The sequence below is a fragment of the Scardinius erythrophthalmus genome (genome assembly GCF_964197995.2).
Source record: "Scardinius erythrophthalmus genome assembly, chromosome: 3".
Classification (NCBI taxonomy): domain Eukaryota; kingdom Metazoa; phylum Chordata; class Actinopteri; order Cypriniformes; family Leuciscidae; genus Scardinius; species Scardinius erythrophthalmus.
The window spans coordinates 22,721,010-22,740,422 of record NC_138223.1 but is presented as its reverse complement, the minus strand read 5'-3'; the positions used below and the strand labels follow the sequence as shown (position 1 = coordinate 22,740,422).

General features: G+C 38.1%; 1 protein-coding gene across 12 annotated transcripts in view; it reads right to left on the bottom strand.

Moving 5' to 3' along the window:
* The window catches only part of psip1a (PC4 and SFRS1 interacting protein 1a), a 280,260-nt gene that overhangs the window by 30,740 nt on the left and 230,107 nt on the right, over positions 1 to 19,413 (bottom strand). For 5 of the 12 annotated variants that reach the window (XM_081361201.1, XM_081361206.1, XM_081361207.1 and 2 more), the window contains 4 exons: positions 8,477 to 8,526; positions 8,292 to 8,362; positions 7,995 to 8,096; positions 7,650 to 7,848 (listed from right to left, as the gene is read on the bottom strand). In XM_081361201.1, coding sequence (XP_081217327.1) covers positions 7,650 to 7,848; positions 7,995 to 8,096; positions 8,292 to 8,362; positions 8,477 to 8,526 — 422 coding nt within the window. The remainder of the gene's footprint in view (positions 1 to 7,649; positions 7,849 to 7,994; positions 8,097 to 8,291; positions 8,363 to 8,476; positions 8,527 to 19,413) is intronic. The other 7 variants (XR_014029853.1, XR_014029854.1, XM_081361202.1 and 4 more) reach the window with 2 other exon arrangements.

Sequence of the window (19,413 nt, the reverse complement as noted above, 5' to 3'; positions counted from 1 at the left end):
GTTGTTTTCCTTTTTCTGTTCTGTTGTGTTGTGCCTTTCCTCAGATCTATGCTAGCCAACGCAGCTGCCAAACAGATGATTAATGTGTCAGTCAAACGTTCGGGAATTGACATCGGGTGCACAAACTCAGGAGTGTACCCTATTGGGCCAGGTCTGGACGAGTTGGATGACTTCCTGTGAACAGTACTGAAGAGAGTAAAGAAGAGAGTGCCTTGTTACTTTTATTTTCTGATTACTGATTTTCACAATTTGACACTGTTTTTGATAGAGAGGGAGGTAGCCCCACTGTGTATTTTATTTTTGGGGTAAAATTAGATAGAGCATTAGAACATGGGTAGAGTAGGGAGTTAGTTAGAGGGGTTATTTTCTGTTTTGTTTTGTTTTTATTTTGGAACAAGGGCTCCTTCCAGAGTATATTCTTACATATATTCCTACATATAATCCTACTGAGTATATTTTATATAAATCACACTAATTGTTCACAAAATATGAATATGTGAATGAGAGGGGACGATACAAGGTTTGAAGCAGGTCATTGCCCGTGGTACAAGGTAATGCAACCAGATATAAAGGGAAAAGATAAGAATGTTTTTATTACTTTTTAATCACTTTACTCGCTATAAAAAAGTTATTTTTAATATTTTAAAGTTTTTTTACGAAATAAATGTGAAGTAAATGCCTTAGGCAACTGGAAAATGTTTTTACGGGGCAAAAGAGGAATTAATTACAAGCGCGGTCACCGATTGCCGGACCAGCAAGAGCAGACTCAACTGGTGGTTTAAAAACCTGCCGTCTGCTCCAACACCAGATAGCGCTCTAGGCAGGACCAGGGCACCTCTGGCAATGATGGAGTAACCCAGATAGCACTCCAGGCCACCGGAAGCGCCTGTGCAGTTCCTCTGGCACCGTGGGACAACTCTACCCTCAAGTCTGTACACTAAGAAATGTTGATTAAAACTCGATAACAGATGTTCATCTCTCCCTCAAGAATGATAATAGAAAAGGAAGGTGAGATCTTTTACTCCGCTCTAGTCAAGGGGGGCGGAGATTAGGGATGTCCCGATCAGGTTTTTTTGCCCTCGAGTCCGAGTCATTTGATTTTGAGTATCTACCAATACCGAGTCCCGATCCGATACTTCTATAAAGAAAAACAGATCCAGGATGTCCTTATTTTTTATTTAATTCACCTTATTTTAACATTCAACAACTCTGTTAACAAACAGAGCACTTCTGTGAGGTAGCTTGAACAATCAAGTAATAAATAACAAATTCTTCACTTTTGGACTTGTATATCAAACTTTTGCAACAGTAAATATAAAAAAAAGTCTAATATATAAACAAATAGCACCTCAACTTAAAATACCCCGCAGGCATGTAAACAAATAATAAAATAAAAGTGCCACAGTGTTTGCAAAGCCAGTAATGTGCTTTTAGGAACTGCACTCGCCGGTTTCACACTGCACGCGTTAGCAGAGCGTGCAGCTCGTATTTTTTTCGGATTAGAGCATTCACACCGCACGCAGAGGCGGCGCGGCAGCGCGGAGCAGGAGCAGAGCAGAAGCAGCAGTGCCGCGATCGTTTCGGCGCTGAGTCTATTTTTGCTGCACCGCTTACGCTGAATTAAAGTGACAATGCATTGATCATGGCCAAAATACACCGCAGTTTTATCCAAAAAGTGCATTGATGATATCTATTGTGTTTTAAACAGTCGATCAAATGACCAACAGCAATTTAAAAAGAAAACAAATGTCCAAAAACAAACTTGTTGCCAGAACAATAAAAACAAAGATGAACCAAAAGTTCTATAAATGAAATTATTAATAAAATAAGCTTCTTGACAAGTCTTTTCTCTTAAATGTATTTGAAAACGAAATAAAGCAATGCCAACTTATCCATTATAGAGTACTCTGTCTGTACACAACCCGCGGTTCAGCTGCGCGTGATAAACGCTGCCAGTGTGAAAGCAAAACGCGCGTGTCCTGCTCCTGCTCACCATACGCACTGCTCCTGCGCTGCTTACGCTCTGCTAACGCGTGCAGTGTGAAACCGGCGTAACTCTGTGCCACCGCATAACTATAGATGTGTTAAAAAATAATGAGAATATATATACATATATATCCGAGTCCTGATCGGGAGGTAACGTCCGATTCCGATCGAGTCTGAAACCACGTGATCGGGCCCGATTTCCGATCACGTGATCGGATCGGGACATCCCTAGCGGAGATGTTTGGTCTCACTATTCCTCCAGAGTGCACTTTTGTGACAAAAGCCTATTGATAAGAAAGACGGATGGTCTATTTTTGGCCATGATTGATAGATAACGGAAGGAGGCTTGCGCATGAAGATACATACTGGGCCAAACACGAAGGTGGGACTAGAATAAGTCCCAAAGGGGGGATGTGTTGGAGATTTTCCTTTGCCTCATGTAAAAGTCTGTGTTGCTGTGTCTCAGTCAGAACCCAGGTTAAATCAGGAAAAATCTGGTTAAATTAGGTCAAGGGGTCTGTAAGGATGAAAGAGTACCTAACAAGCTCAGAGAGAAGATGTGTATAGGTAGTTGATAAGATGGTACTAAAAACGTTAATTAAAAATGATGGATGGCATTACAACACTGCAGGTGCAGAGAATCATGTGACCCGAGATATTCCTTAAAAATGGGTATGGCCAAAGATTTTCCCACCAATAGAAAAATGTCTGCGGGAAAGATGATGCTAACGGTAGCGAGATCTTGAGGTGGAGCAAGAAGAGAAAGATAGCTGATTGGCTACCTAGTGATAAGAAAAGGTATAAGACCTGAGATTCCAACCATTGCAAATCAGATGAACAGCTGCATCTCACTTTGTTGCTTGTCAATAAAGTTACTTCTTCTGAAACCTGGAACTTCGACTCTTGAGAGATTTCTTCGAGACCTGATTTGAGGACTTAGAATTTGCTACAACACTAGCTGTCTCACGTCACCAAGGTCAGATAAATCCCATCACATAGAGCCTCTTTCACCTAGATATCATCACATAGAGACTGTGTCTGTTCCCCAAATTAGGACATACAAAAAAATTCCAAACCTATCTAAGGGTAAAAATTGTATTGAATGTTCAACAAATAAAAAACAGATATAATACAAATGAGCAAATGATAAAGCTTGGGTTGCTGAATTAGATCCCTTACTTCAAAAGCACTTATTGTTAATGATATGATTACAGACTATAATCTAGATGTGCTGTGTTTGACAGAAACCTGGCTAAAACCAAACGATTACATTACTTTAAATGAGTCCACCCCGCAAGATTACTGTTATAAACATAAACCTCGCCTGAAAGGCAAAGGAGGAGGTGTTGCTGTAATTTATAGTAATATTTTTAGAATTACTAAGAAGTCTAGTTTCAAATATAATTATTTTGGAGTGTTGGTGCTAACTCTATTGGAGTTAGACAACATGTGTCAGGACCTAATCATTCTCGTAATCATACTCTAGATCTAATATTATCACACGGAATCAATGTTGATGTCGTTGAAATTCTGTAGCAGAGCAATGACATCTCAGATCATTATCTGGTCTCGTGTAAACTTCATTTAGCCAAGGCTGCAAAGCCGACTCCATGTTACAAATATGTTAGACCTATCACTTCTGCCACTAAAGATTGCTTTATTAATAATCTTCCTAATCAGTTTCATCATCTCAGCATACCAGATAGCTTAGAAGAACTTGATATTGCGACAAACTTTTAACTCTCTCTTTTCCAGCACTTTAGACACAGTTGCTCTGTTGCACTTAAAGAAGATTAAAGAAAATAGTCCAACGCCGTGGTACAACGAGCACACTCAGGCCCTTAAGAGTGCAGCCAGAAAAATGGAGCACAACTGGAAGTAAACAAAACTAGAGGTATTTCACATTTGCTGCTCTCTTAAGGGCCCGAGTGTGCTCGTTGTACCACGGCGTTGGACTATTTTCTTTAATCTTCTTTAAGCGCAACGGAGCAACTGTGTCTAAAGTTCTAGAAAAGAGAGAGTTAAAAGTTTCTGTCGCAATATCGAGTTCTTCTAAGCTATCTGGGATGCTGAGATAATGAAACTGATCAGGACGATTATTAATAAAGCAATTTTTAGTGGCAGAAGTGATAAGTCTAACATATTTGTAACACGGAGTTTACACAAGACTAGATAATGATCTGAGATGTCATTGCTCTGCTGCAGAATTTCAACGGCATCAACATTGATTCCGTGTGATAATTAGATCTAGAGTATGATTACGACAATGAGTAGGTCCTGACACATGTTGTCTAACTCCAAAAGAGTTAAGAATGTCTTTAAATGCCAGTCCCAATGCATCTTTTTTTCGTTATCTACATGTATATTAAAATCACCAACAATTATGACTTTATCTGCAACCAGTACTAACTCTGATAGAAAGTCAGCAAATTCTTTGATAAAGTCTGAATGGTGCCCTGGTGGCCTGTATACAGTAGCCGGCACAAATCTCAAACGTGATTTATCATTTACACTATATGTTGCTATATTAAGCACCAACACTTCAAAAGAATTATATTTGAAACTAGACTTCTTAGTAAGTCTAAAAATGTTACTATAAATTACAGCAACACCTCCTCGTTTGCCTTTCAGACGAGGTTCATGTTTATAACAGTAATCTTGCGGGGTGGTCTCATTTAAAGTAATGTAATCGTTTGGTTTTAGCTAGGTTTCTGTCAAACACAGCACATCTAGATTATAGTCTGTAATCATATCATTAACAATAAGTGCTTTTGAAGTAAGGGATCTAATATTCAGTAACCCAAGCTTTATCATTTGCTCATTTGTATTATATCTGTTTATTATTTGTTGAACATCAATAAAAAAATTACCCTTAGATGGGGTTGGAAGTGTTTGTATGTCCTAATTCGGGGAACAGACACAGACTCTATTAGATGATATCTAGGTTAAAGAGGCTCAATGTGATGGGATTTATCTGACCTTGGTGACGTGAGACAACTAGCAGATGGTCGGTTTAGCCAGTCGGTCTGCTTCCTGACCTGAGCCCCAGATTGTCATGTTTGAGCTCTAAGACAATGTGCCATATTACTAGAGAGAAGAGCAGCATCATCCCAGGAGGGATGAATACTATCGCTTTTCAACAGGTCAGGTCTGCCCCAAAAACTTTTCCAATTGTCTATGAATTCTATATTATATTGCGGACACCACTTAGACAACCATCCATTGAGTGAGGACAATCTACTAAGTATCTCATCACTCCTGCGAACAGGAAGGGGGCCAGAGCAAATTACAGTGTGTACTTGCGAGTTCACACACCTCTTTAACATTAATTTTGGTGATCTCCGACTGGCGGAGTTGAACATCATTTGTGCTGACGTGAATAATAATCTTAGAGAATTTACAATTAGCATTAGCCAGCACTTTTAAATTTGCTTTGATGTGAGGCACTCTGGCTCCCGGCAAATGTGACTATGGTGGCTGGTGTCTCTATTTTCATGTTCCGTGTAATAGAATCGGCAATAACTAGGGCACATTCAACAGGATTCACAGTGGGTGTTTCACTGAGAGGGGAGAATCTATTTGAAGTTGTAATCGGAACGTAAGAGCGGTGTTTTGTTCCGCGACTACAGCGTCTCACTGTCACCCAATTGCCCTGCTGCATGAGTTCTACTACAGCCGGAACCGAACAATGTACAGAGTTCACTAAGCTAGTCGCATTCAAAGCAGTATCTAAAGCCCTTGCACTCTTACAATTAACCTCGATTAAAGCTTGGATGCGTCTCTAGTTCTGAAATCTTCCCCGTCAGCTTTACTATTTCCCTGCATTTATCACATGTAAATCCTGTGCTGACAGAGAATATGCTAAACATGTTGCATGAGGTGCAAGTAACAATAAGAGGAGAAGATGACATGACTTACCGTGTTTGTTGACTGATCCTACTCACAAGTTGTTTGATGGACTCGTAAAAGGTAATAAAAATAAATAAATAAATAAATAAATAAATAAAGAGCGCACGGATGGCACGCTAACAGGCTGGTGAATAACTAGCGTGTTGTGCTAGCAATAACGATTTAGAATGAAGCTAGTGATGTCAGGTTAATGTGTGATGTTGAGTAAGTTATATTTAGCAGTATAAACAACAAGGAATGATAGTAAATAATGATTCAAAACAGAAAGATATGCGAAGCTTACAGACGCAAACCAATGCAACAGTAGCAGAAGCAATCTATATAGATATAGATCGATTTAGATATTGGCTTGTATTTTTTAAATCCATCCCTAAATAGAAGATAAGAAAAAACGTTGCCTGGTCTGATGAGTCTTGATTTCTGCTGCAACATTCAGATGGTGGAGTCAGAATTTGGTTTAAACAACAAGAAAGCATGGATCCATCCTGCCTTGTATCAATGGCTCAGGCTGCTAGTGGTGCTGTAATGGTGGGGGGATATTTTCTTGGCACAATTTGGGCCCCTTATTACCAATTGTACATTGTTTAAATGCCACAGCCTACCTGAGCATTGTTGCTGACCATGTCCATCCCTTTATGACCACAGACCATCTTCTGATGGCTACTTCCAGTAAGGTAAAGCACCATGTCACAAAGCTCAAATCATCTCAAACTGGTGTATTGAACATGACAATGGGTTCACTATACTCAACTGGCCTCCACAGTCACCAGATCTCAATCAATTTGCATCACGGATGAGTAGCCGACAAATCTACAGCAACTGCATGTCAATATGGACAAAAATCTCAAGGGAATGTTTCCAGCATCTTGTTGAATCTATGCCACAAAGAATTAAGGCAGTTCTGAAGGCAAAAGTAGGTACCCAGTACTAGCAAGGTGTACCTAATAAAGTAATAATCAAGCGTAGCAGGTCACGTTAGTCAAGCTTGCATCAGCTGACCCTCAGCTGATCCACATCTACCTATAGGAATACGACGCCTATCATGGTATACATATATAAGCTCCTTCAGTATTATCAGCAGCTATCGCGTCTCTCAGGAGCTAATTACCCTCCTCCATCCCTAGCTCCTCCTCTCACCCAGTCAGAATTTGGCATTCTGATTCCCCTTGAATCAGAATAAATTCTTGAATTATGTTGTACTTTAAAATCTTGAATTAAATATATTTGCAAACTTTCATGTTGGTTCTGTTCTGTTTACCCCAAGGGGGGTTATTGCTGCTCTCCCTGCTCTCATCCATGCTAGGCTGCATGGATGCGCAGGGAGTTCTCGCCCAGAATGCAACCATACCGCCAATCCAAACTGTATGCTAATTGTCAATCGTATTTGACGGTAGTGGTCCTGACAGAAATATATATATATATATATATATATATATATATATATATATATATATATATATATATATATATATATATAAAATATTCATATTCCAAAAACATACAAATGGTTATATAAATGTATTTTGCCACGTTTCCCCAGCACAAATCTCCACAGAATGCTGCTTTACATTAGAATTATCCTTATTATTTGCAGTCTAGTACTTGCGCTTTTTATTGTTGTTTTTATTATCGATGTGATAGTTCGGCATGGAATGTAATTGATGTAAATAAATTACATTACAATTACATAAATTAGAATGGAATGGAATGGAAACGAAAGCTGTAAATCAAGCATGTGGCAGTCAGTTCTTTACCTGTCTGCTCTTTGGTCTGTTCTGTGTGTTTTAGCACTCCCCTCTTGGCCTCTTCAAACTGTCTCTGTTCAGTCAGACTTTTATTGAGCACTTGACTGAGCACTGACTCTCCTTCTCCCATTAAAAACATGCTTTTAAACTTATTATACAGCATTGTGGCTTTGTCCATCACATCCTGGCTGGCTTTGAACCTGCGGACCTTTAAAGAAAGTATAAAGCTATGATTCGTCTCAGTTAACATTTCTTTTTTTTTTTAGTTTGTTGTTTCTGTTGCAAGTGGTGTGCAATAGTAATTAATACACATGACAACTGTTCAATGCAGACCAAAAAAAATTTTAATCATACCTTTTTAAGAGTAGTTATGAGTTCACAGTGTCTCTGAAGATGTTGAGTAGTAATATGCAGTGAACTCAACTCATCCAATGCAACTAAACATTTCCTCACATCCTAAGAAAAGAGAGAGTGTGCATTTACTTACATGCCCAGAATTAAAAATCAACAACAAAGTTAATACATTAAGTTTAAATAGATTGCGAGCAAATTGTTCTAAGAACTTCAAATGTCAACTGATGTCATTAAACAAATAAGGTTTAGAAGCTATATGCAAGAATGAAAAACTTCTGAACTGTAGTCTGTACTTACAAGGTTATCGATCTTTAAAGATGTTTTAATCTCCCCATGCAACTTATGCAGTCTGGACTCTGCAGAAACTTCTTTATTTGAAGAATTGAAAAAGTAAAATGCAATGAACTAACCAGTATCATTACAATTAGATAATAGGTGATTATCTAAGGACTGCATAGCATTTCACCATTTATTTTTCTTACCTTTTTTCTTGTCTCCTTTTCTATCATCTTTCTTTCCATCTTTTCCTAACCTGCAGGAAAACAAATCTGACACTTAACCATATGATGATTTTTAAATAAAGATCTAGAGTAGGAATTCATGTTTTGCTTCGCTATTTAAAATTCATGAAAAAACAATTGTTACAACAGGGTTCTGTCTTTTTACATTCACACATCTGTACCGAAACATCAGTAAAAACTCTGTGATGTCAATCATCAAAATTATCAATAAATGCTGCGCTATATCTTTATCTGCCAGGATGAGAAGTGCTTTAGTTTTACTATCTGTCCAGTTTTACTTTCTGACAGGCATAAGGGGATGATCACACAGAACACATTTTGCACACAAGACACCGCAAAATATTAATGCGGCACAACAGTCAAAGCTACAGCATAGCGAAATAATTTTTTTTTTTTTAATCAGTGCAGCTTACTGTAAACAGCACTGAATAATCTTGTCAGTGCATCCTCACCTCATACGTGCTCATATGAAATCTTATGTTTTGTTCAGCACCATAACAGTAATTTACTATTAATATTACAACTTATCATACCAGAAATTTACCAGAACTGATTTATGTATTTTCTCTCTCTCTCTCTCTGAAGCAGCTTGGGGAACCTGCTAATATCAAGCAGATAAATATGCATCCTCTATATCAGTGGTTCTCAAACTTTTTTGGCCATGCCCCCCTTTAAAAAAAAATCTGAGAGAATACTAGATCAAACAAAAAACATTTCAATATTTCAATGATGCTTTAGATGAACAATATATAAAAGCACCAATATATAACAGCTTTTGACAGCGCCTCCCAAGCTCAGCTTCATTCGTCTTCTTACTGGAACACGCACAGCAGTGGCGCAGCGTGTTCACAATAGCAGCTTGTGATTCAGTCCGCTATAGAGGTGCTTTTCTATGGCGAGTATCCGTGCGCCCCCAACAGTGATCAAAAATGTGAAACTGTTCATTACTCCTAGACCTTTTGTCATATACTTAAGTGTCTTATACCATTGGAATTCTTGGCTCAAGACAAACAAAATCTAGAACAACATCAGAATCAGATTTAACACATTTATTTTTTGACCAATAATCAAAATAAAGTATAGTCCTACAAAGCTATTATTAGCAGAGCATGTGAGCAAATAGCAGAGAGTGGATCAGTGAACAAGAGGGTAGTCATTTTACCAGTGTTGCCCAGCACGGCTAACCACACCATGTTATAGAACAGTATCCACCTTATTCCTGACAAGCTTACTGCGTTTTTAATTATGGGTGAATAGAATGGGCAAAGAAATGTAAATCACTGAAATCATAAGGTTGCCCTACAAATAAAGCTTATCCGTCAGTTTGACTGAATGAGCTGTCAATTTTCCTTCATATTTTATTTTCAGACATCATGAGAATAACGTAACACTTCGTAAGTGTTCACTTTGAAACAGTATCATGCAATGCTGAAGTTAATGACCATTTTTGATAAAGGCAACGTATATTACGTAATACAGATGTATATTACTACATTGATATTTAACCCATCCGTTATTGCTGCGGAAAGAATCATACTTTTATGGTTATTTTTGGTGTTGTTGATGCTTTTATACTTTTAAATGTCCTTTTCATGTTTGATGGTTGAAGGGTGAGTAGAATAATACCATCCCATTGTACCCAAAAAAAAAAAAAAAAAAACTTATTGCGTTGAGCCTTTCACTGATTGTTTACAGCTTAACGGAAGTTACTCCCATGATTCGGGCAAAGCGTCATGGGGCGTAGGAATAAGGTGGATAGGGCAAACAGAAACAAGTGTACTACAGAGAAATTTCATGTCGGCACATTATTTGAGCAGACTTTGCTTTTCCGTTGAGCGTGATCGGTACATGAGTGGAACATTTGAGCCGTGACCAACAGAGAAGAGCGGCCAAATTGTTGGTGCATCGCTAATTATAATTGACTTCGCATTTTCTGCAGGAAACTGATCTCTAATGATACAGTATCTCTAGCTTTTAACAATCATATGCTGGTGAAGGGTGAGACAACTGGCAAGAAACATGATTTTTGTAAAATCCCCATGGTTCGTGGGCCATAGCTTCCCAAACACAGCAATAACTGCAAATAGCTTTGTGCTTTGTTACTTCTGAGTAGAAATTAAGTCCCAGCTTTCAATTTCTGTCCATTTTCTAACAAAATTCAAATAATGTTTTGAGTAATAGCAAAAATTAAGACTGCCTGTGCTTTGACAACCAGCATGACACTGCCGATCTGGAAATGCAAGGGAGATGTCAGTGAGTATACCAACTATTGCCTATATATATATATATATATAAAGATATATATACACATATGAGATATAAATAACTGATATATATATATCTTTATTTGAAGTCAAGTTACTTTCAAATGGTGTTTTACTCTATTTTGATCACTACTGTAGACATTAATGTTTATATCCAAACTATAAACAAAAATAATGATACTGTGTGGTTGAAAAAAAACATTCTTAAGATTTACGAGGGGTCATCAAGCTCACTCTAGTTTGAGGGTTACAATCCGATCGTGGTAGTATCTCTCTATTAGTGTTACTCCATCTTAGTGCTGCATTTGATACTATTGACCACAACATTCTTTTAAATAGACTCGAAAATTATGTTGGCATTAGTGGAACTGCATTAACATGGTTTAAATCATACTAATCTGACCGTTATCAGTTTGTAGCAGTAAATGAAGATGTCTCATCGATCACAATTTCAGTATGGCGTACCACAAGGCTCAGTACTAGGACAGTTGCTTTTCACTCTGTACATGCTAACCTTGGGAGATATCATTAGGAAGCATGGAATTAGTTTTCACTGTTATGCCGATGATACTCAGCTCTATATTTCTTCACGCCCTGACGAAACTTACCAATTCACAAAATTAACGGAAAGTATAGGTGACATAAAAAATTGGATGACTAGTCATTTCCTACAACTTAATTCTGAAAAAACAGAGATTCTAATTATTGGACAAAAAACTTCCTCACGTAATAATCTAGAATACTGTCTAACACTTGATGGCTGCTCTGTCAAGTCTTCGTCGTCGGTTAGGAACCTGGGTGTGCTCTTTGATACCAATCTTTCATTTGAAAGGCACGTGTCTAGTATCTGTAAAACCGCATTTTTCCATCTTAAAAATATATCTAAATTACTCTCACTAACAAATGCGGAACAATTAGTCCATGTGTTCATGACATCAAGGCTAGATTATTGTAATGCTATTATGGTTGCCCTACACGCTTAATAAACAAATTACAGCTGGTCCAAAACGCAGCAGCTAGAGTTCTTACCAGAACCAGGAAGTATGACCATATTAGCTCAGTTCTGTCAACACTGCACTGGCTCCCTATTAAACATTGTATAAATTTTAAAATATTGCAGATTACTTAGAAAGCACTAAACGGTTTAGTTCCACAGTACTTGAGCAAGCTCTTAACGCATTATAGTCCTTCACTTCTATTGCGATCTCAAAATTCCAGCCAGTTGATAATACCTAGAATATCAAAATCAACTGCTGGCGGTAGATACTTTTCCTTTTTAGCACCAAGACTTTGGAACAGTCTTCCTAACATTGTCCGGGAAGCAGACACACTCTGTCATTTCAAAGCTAGACTAAAAACACATCTCTTTGAACTAGCATACACATAACACATTGTAGACTTTTATAATTCAATGTTAGGCTGCATAGATTAGGTCAGCCGGAACCGGGAACACTCCCCATAAATCCTGATGAACTCGTTACATCATAAGAAGAATGGCTTCTATGCTAATTTTAGTCTCTCTGTTTATCCCGAGGTTTACCGCAGTTCGCCAGATCCAGGCTGTATCCAGATCTGATGAAGGACCTGCGCCTGGACGCAACGACAGCACAGTCCTGAAATGTCAACTAGGCTCTTCCCTGTGAAGGCCTCCCTCCCCTCCCTTTACCTATCTACAGATAAAGCGTTTTCGGGATAAGCGACGTGGAAGCGATACAAATTCTGTATTATTAATTTTAAGGCCAGACAAGTAGTATGTTCAGGGTTGATTTGTATTAATACGCATGTGCATGCCATCGGCGTTCTCACTGGTTCGCGTTTTTGAAGTTTGCGCAGAAAGAACTTAAGAGTTTTCTGTTAAAACGGTGTCGTGTTAGCGGCCCCTAAGTTAATAACTAATGATCGTTGCGACGGAAGTGAATCAATCAAACCAACTTTAGCTGGACAATATCTTTATTCTAGAGCTATAAAGCCAAAACACTTTACTTTAATTTCCTATTATCAATGTAAAGCTGCTTTGGAACATTCTACATTGTTAAAAGCGCTATATAAATGAAGATGACTTGACTTGAAGCTTTATATTCTAATCGCTGAACACATGCAGACATGCTTTTGGCAGAGGTCTAACATCCTTGCATTATTCAGCCTGTGGGTGGCACTCTAATGTTGATTGACAGGCATGCATGGAATGCCATCTTAGTATTGCCTTAACCCCCTGAGGTCGGCTATCGCGCCGGCGTGATAGGCTCGTTTTTTTCCGTATGATTGCAAAAAAAAAAAAAAAAAAAAATTGTATTTTTATCTTATATGCTTGTGTTATACATCAATCGATCCTGTTTAGTGTGCATTTTTTTTTGTGTATGCTCATAATAAAAACAAAGTGTTGTGCTTTTCGCCAAATAAAGAAAAATAAACATGATGCGAGTTCTGCCTACTCTCCGTCAGTGAAGTCAATTCTGAAACGCGTCCGAAAATGAACTGTAACTCAGCGAATACTCAGTCAAACAGGCATACAGTCACACAGGCATGAAGCTTGAATTCTCTTCTTTTAAATGAAGTAATGTTTATAAAAAACAAATATTCACAGTTTATGTAATATGTATGCAAAGAGAGAGATGTCAGTCGTTCTCATCTCAGCTAATTAAGTTTTAATGTGCTCCGCCCACAGAGAGCGCGCGCTATTCAAACGCAAATGTGAGGCGATCCAAACAAACCTGTGAAACGCCCACATCAGCTGGATAACACACACCGCGAATTCACTTTCAGACTTATGTACTTTACGATGCTGTGAGGAATAATACTATCTTGATAATAATCCTGCAAAAATTTACCTCAGAAGTTCTGGAAGTATCATTTCGAGGAGCAAACGGATCCCGCTGAGGAATTAGGTCAGTTCTGTTTGCTTTGTTCTAATCGGAATGAATGAACGCAAAGATGCGTGCTGTTGTGGAGCTACTACAGCTGGCAAAAATACTGTTTAAATATGAATCGCGTTTTTGTGTATGAATGAATGAACGAACGAACGCACAGATGCGTGCTGTTGTGGAGCTACTACAGCTGGCAAAAATACTGTTTAAATATGAATCGCGTTTCTATGAATGAATGAACGCACAGATGCGCACTGTTGTGGAGATACTACAGCTGGCAAAAATACTGTTTTAATATGAATCGCGAATACAAAGAAAGATTACACTGGAAATATTGTTACAATTTTAAATGTTGTTGTAATTGTATAACCTTAAAAAAAAATATATATATATATATATATATATATATATATATATATAAAAATTATATATATATATAAGGATAGATGTAAACAAAATCTTAAAAGGTCATTATAAGCCTTCTCTTTAAATAATTTTATTATGCTTTATTAGTGACACATTTGGGAAGAGAATATATTCCAAATCTGAAAATACAGTATGAGAACAATTAACTGCACAATTACTAGAAATGTTTACCTTGGATATTGTACAATTTGCAAGCAAAATTTGTGGAAAAAAAACAACAAACCAGTTATATATTGTCCTTGCATTCTTGTGGCCCAGTCACACACCTGAATGAAAGGCTCATTACGTATGCAGCCTCATTATGCGGGCCCCATTGACTCCGCAGGTGTGAATCACGCCCACCCGCATATGGCCTTTCCAAACAAAAAGTATTTTTCAAGATTTAAATCAATGTATTGTGTTATGTGAATGATTAGGCAGGATGATTTTCACATAATTTTGAAGAAAAAATTCTAGGCAATGTCATCCATTAGTCAAAAGTCTTATTTACATATATTTAGAATGTGTTTTATGGCCTTATTTCAGAAACTTTAGTTTTTTGTTTTTGAAAAAAACATGCATAAACATTATTCTATCAAAAATACAAACATGTACATGCAAGTTGTTCACATATTATGGTAGCCCTGTTTGTGCTAAATAGAGTGAATTTACACCTTTGCCATTAATATGTTTATAAGCAACTGAAAAAAGCACAAATGTCAGGGCATGTCAGAACATCTCAAGGACCCCAAAAACCCCTCAGACCCCAGAGGGTTAATGTAGTATTTATTGTATGGAGTTAATATTGTGCCATAATTAAACAAACAAATCCAGCATTTTGCAAACAAACTTGATCTGCTTTGCAAAGGAAAACTCGACTCGCAAACAAACTCGATCTGCTTTGCAAAGGAAAACTCAACTCGCAAACAAACAAAGCAATGTGTACAAAGGTCAATTTGAACAAAAATGCAGTGGAGTAACAAATATGTATTGTGTTTTACAAATATAAATAAATGAGCCTAGATAATATTTCACAAATAAATACAAACCATCCTATAAATTGCATGTAACCTGTTGGAAACTTCTTTTTCTTCATCAAAGCAAGACCAGGAGATGTTGGGATCACATTCAAACAGAAGTTATTCTTTATTGAGAACTTCGCTGTACGTTGCTGCAGTCATCCAACAAATCTAACTCTAATACAGTATGCATTGTAGTTATATACATTCCAAGGGGGAGGGATTACATAGAGGCGGAGACTCTGAACAAAGCATGCAAATGAATTAGGAACACACCCTACTCTGAGAGCGCTACCAGTCCAATTGAATCAGCGTAACTATTCAAATGCTGATACTGGCCAGGAACTCCGGTTCCAAGAGACATCCCAGAGCCATTAAAGACAAAAGGTGAAAGTCTCCCCTACAGCTAATCCAATCAACCTAACGATTCAACGTCTGGGCCAGGGCCTCCGAAAGCCATTTGGGCTCCGAAAGGTGAGAATCTCAGTGATCTGACTCATTTAAAACACAATAGAGAAAACAGGACTGGCCGGAGTCTCTAGCTAGAAACTGACCCTACTAAAATTAAAGTCTTAACTTTTAATGTTGAAACATTTAAAGGGGGGGTGAAATGCTATTTCATGCATACTGAGTTTTTTACACTGGTAAAGAGTTGGATTCCCATGCTAAACATGGACAAAGTTTCAAAAACTAAGTTGTACGTTTGAAGGAGTATTTTTGTTCCAAAAATACTCCTTCCGGTTTGTCACAAGTTTCGGAAAGTTTTTTTCGAGTATGGCTCTGTCTTACGTAAGATAGAGCAGAATTTCCTTATATGGGTCCTAAGGGCACTTCTCCGGTAAGATCGCGGGCGCGCGAACTCGTAGACTAGAGCAAGAGAGTGAAAGCAGTTCGCCATCAAAGCGCCCTGCCCGGCTTTTGGGAAGTCAATGTCACCAAAGAAGTGTGTTTTTGGTTGCCAGGGCAAGACAACCCTGCACACATTCCCAAAGAACCCAGCGTTAAGGAACCCGTGGATGGAGTTTGTTTTCCTGAGCATAAACGGAGTTGTGTAAGACTGTTGTTCCCTGCATTTCGACGATGATTGTTTTATAAACAAAGCCCAGATCGACGGATTTGCAGATCGTCTAATGCTTAAGGATCGAGCAGTCACAATGATAAAGGTTCGCGGTCGTGCGTTGGAACGGTGAGTAAAACTGTTGAACAAATGTCTCTGTGTGTTGTTAGCTAGGCGGGTAAGCACAGCTAAGCTTCGCCCACACGGCCCGCCCCCAGCCGCTCGTTTTTTTCCGGAAAGACTCGGTACAGCCTATCTTTCAATTAAAAATATAATAAAACAAAAGACTTTTTGGAGATATGAAGGATGCAATATTACTCTATAGGTACTCAAGATTAACAGGAGATTGAGTGAAAATGAGCATTTCACCCCCCCCTTTAATAAATTTGTAATACAACAAACCTTTGAACAAATACCAAATCTAGTGCATACAAATGCATATCTGTCTGTTATGATTGTGAGACACTTGGCTTTTTATGAGATCTCTCAGCTTGATTTTCTCACAAATGTGTCCAGGCAAATGTAACAGACAGATATGCATTTGTATGCACTAGATTTGGTATTTTTTCAAAGGTAACAAGCAATTTGTAGGATGGTTTTTATTTATTTGTGAAATATTATCTAGGCTCATTTATTTACATTTGTAAAACACAATACATATTTGTTACTCCACTGCATTCTCAGAACAAACACAACAAAACTATATAAAGGTTCTTCACATTAGCATGTTTAAATTTTCATTAATTTGATACGAAGAACAGACATGCCAACTAGTTACTGACTTGATACAGACTAATATACACATAGCTGAAGCAGATTGATATCATCTTAGTCTGGAGTTTACGTAACATGGTAACATGATAATAGCCTCTTTCCGACCGGAGGAACCTTTTCATAGTTCCTAGAACTATTGGCTAAAGTACCCGTATGTTCCTGCGGTGCGAACACGCAGACTAGGAAAGACTTTAGTTCTAGGAACTCCATTTGGAGGGTTTGATCCACTTCAGAGTAGGGTCTAAACCAGCACTATAGGAACTACCCGTGACGTTAGTGTACGCTGATGACCGAACGCACGCAAAACACCAGCACCTGCCATTTTTAAAACAGCTATATGTAAACACACAGATTATAGCCTATATTTACTCCAGAAACTAGATACAAACATGGAAAACAGTGATAGATGGGCCTCTAAACCTTTATGCTGAAGAGAAAATCCAACGCAACTTTGAGGGGACCAAGTCAAACATGATTATGTATTTCTGCTCAGCTAGCAACACTGGACATCAACCACATGGCATAGGCTAATAACTTTTTTTTCATATAGTGTGTACTTTCTATAACAATTCTATCTAATAACATGTTAAACAGTACTGTTAGACAGATCGCTAACTAATGAACACAGATAATGCGAGCATTGTTTGCTCTGGCGTTCTCAGCGCCGCCAAAATAAAGGTCCGTCACGCCGTCAAAATAAAAGTCGCCGTGCTTGCGTCGCTCCCTTACCCCTCCTACCAGTTCCTATGGCCACTTGGCCAGTGCGAACGCAAAAAGCAAAACCGAGTTTGGGGGAGAGTAGTTCTTAGAACTGTTTAGAAGTGGACAGTTCCTATAACTAAGTTCCTGTAACTACTTGGTCGGAAAGCGGCTAATAAGCGGGGCAGTCTGAAATCTGCCCCAATGGCTCTCAATTAGATTGTACTGCAGTTACATTTTTCACCACAGATTTACATTGGAAAACTGTGGGGCACTGTAGAGCTGGGCAGGGCTCAAGGCACCAGCTGCCCCGCTTGGTATCATAATACATGCCAACCGAAACCATATGCTAAATTTTGATAAATCCTGCTCACTTTATGACTTAAAATAGTCTAGAAAATCAGAATGCTATTTTTTTTCTAATTACAGAATGCTGAACACATTTACAACTTATTATTGATTCAGTTTATATAGAGGTCTATGTTTTATTTAGATGAATATTTTGACAGGCTGCGGCTAGTGTAATGCCTAATAAAGTAGTGTGTATAAGTGCAGACTGATTTATGTACAGCAGTTACCAGGGAAACATCTCTATTTCTGTTCCATAAGGCAGTGTGTCCACCAAAGCATTTTTAGTCTGCAGAAATCACCAGGTGCTCTGCTGAAAACACCTAACTGTGGGCACTTGCTTGGAATATCATATTAAGTAGCGTCACGGAAGTGTCACTATAGTATTTCATTTCACAGATAGTTTGTTTCTGTATTTTCTATACATATTTTTCTAAAAACCTGCCTACTTTACACAACACTGAAGGTGGACTTGAGCTCAGGAGCAGAATAGTAGAATAGAAATCACTTTCATTTCCCTAAAAATTCCTGAATTTCACTCCCCCGGAGTATACCATGACATTTTTAGAGAAGGCTATCGTACTGCCTATAGTGCAAGCTTTCAGCAGCATAAGAAAATTCAAACCGAACAGCACAAAAGCTTGAGACATTACCACCAAACAACAGCCTACTTAATAGACTTAATCAACCTACATCTTTTGTAAGTGACTGCTTTGATGAACTTTGAATGCAGTGACTATTTAAAAACAATTTAAACATATCAAGGGCGTAAATTTGATTTTGACATTGTGGGGACACTTTTTATGATAGACCTTTAATCGCAATTTCATGTCATCTAAAGAATATATTTATAGATTTATCAATTCTGTAATGTTATAAGTTAAAGGTAAGTAATGACAATTACTTCGACTGGATTGCACTTAGCCTGCAGACTGCAACTGTGACTGTAACACGCGTAGTGAGTGGTCCTCACTGAGAATCGCTGATCGATTGCTTTGGTTTGCCTCGTTGTCTTGCTGCCATGTGGTTTGCGTCTGTAAGCTGGTTTGCATAGCTTTCCGTTTTGAATCTCTATTTACTATCATTCCTTGTTGTTTATATCGCTAAATATATCGAACTCATCAACCAGATATCTGATATTATCTAATTTTGTCTGTCACATTGATCTGACTTCGCTAGCTTTAATCTAAATCACTAGCACTTGTGCCTTTTCGAGCCCATCAAACAACTGTGGTGAGTAGGATCAGTCAACAAACACGGTGAGTCATGTCTTCTCCTATTATTGTCACTTGCACTTCGTGTCATATGTATAGTATAGCCTTCTCTGTTAGCAATGAGGGATTTAAATGTAATAAATGCAGGGAGATAGTCAGGCTGACGGAGAAGATTTCAGAACTAGAGACATGCATCCAAACTTTAATCGAGGATAGTAAGAATGCAAGGGCTTTAGATACTGCTTTGGATGCGA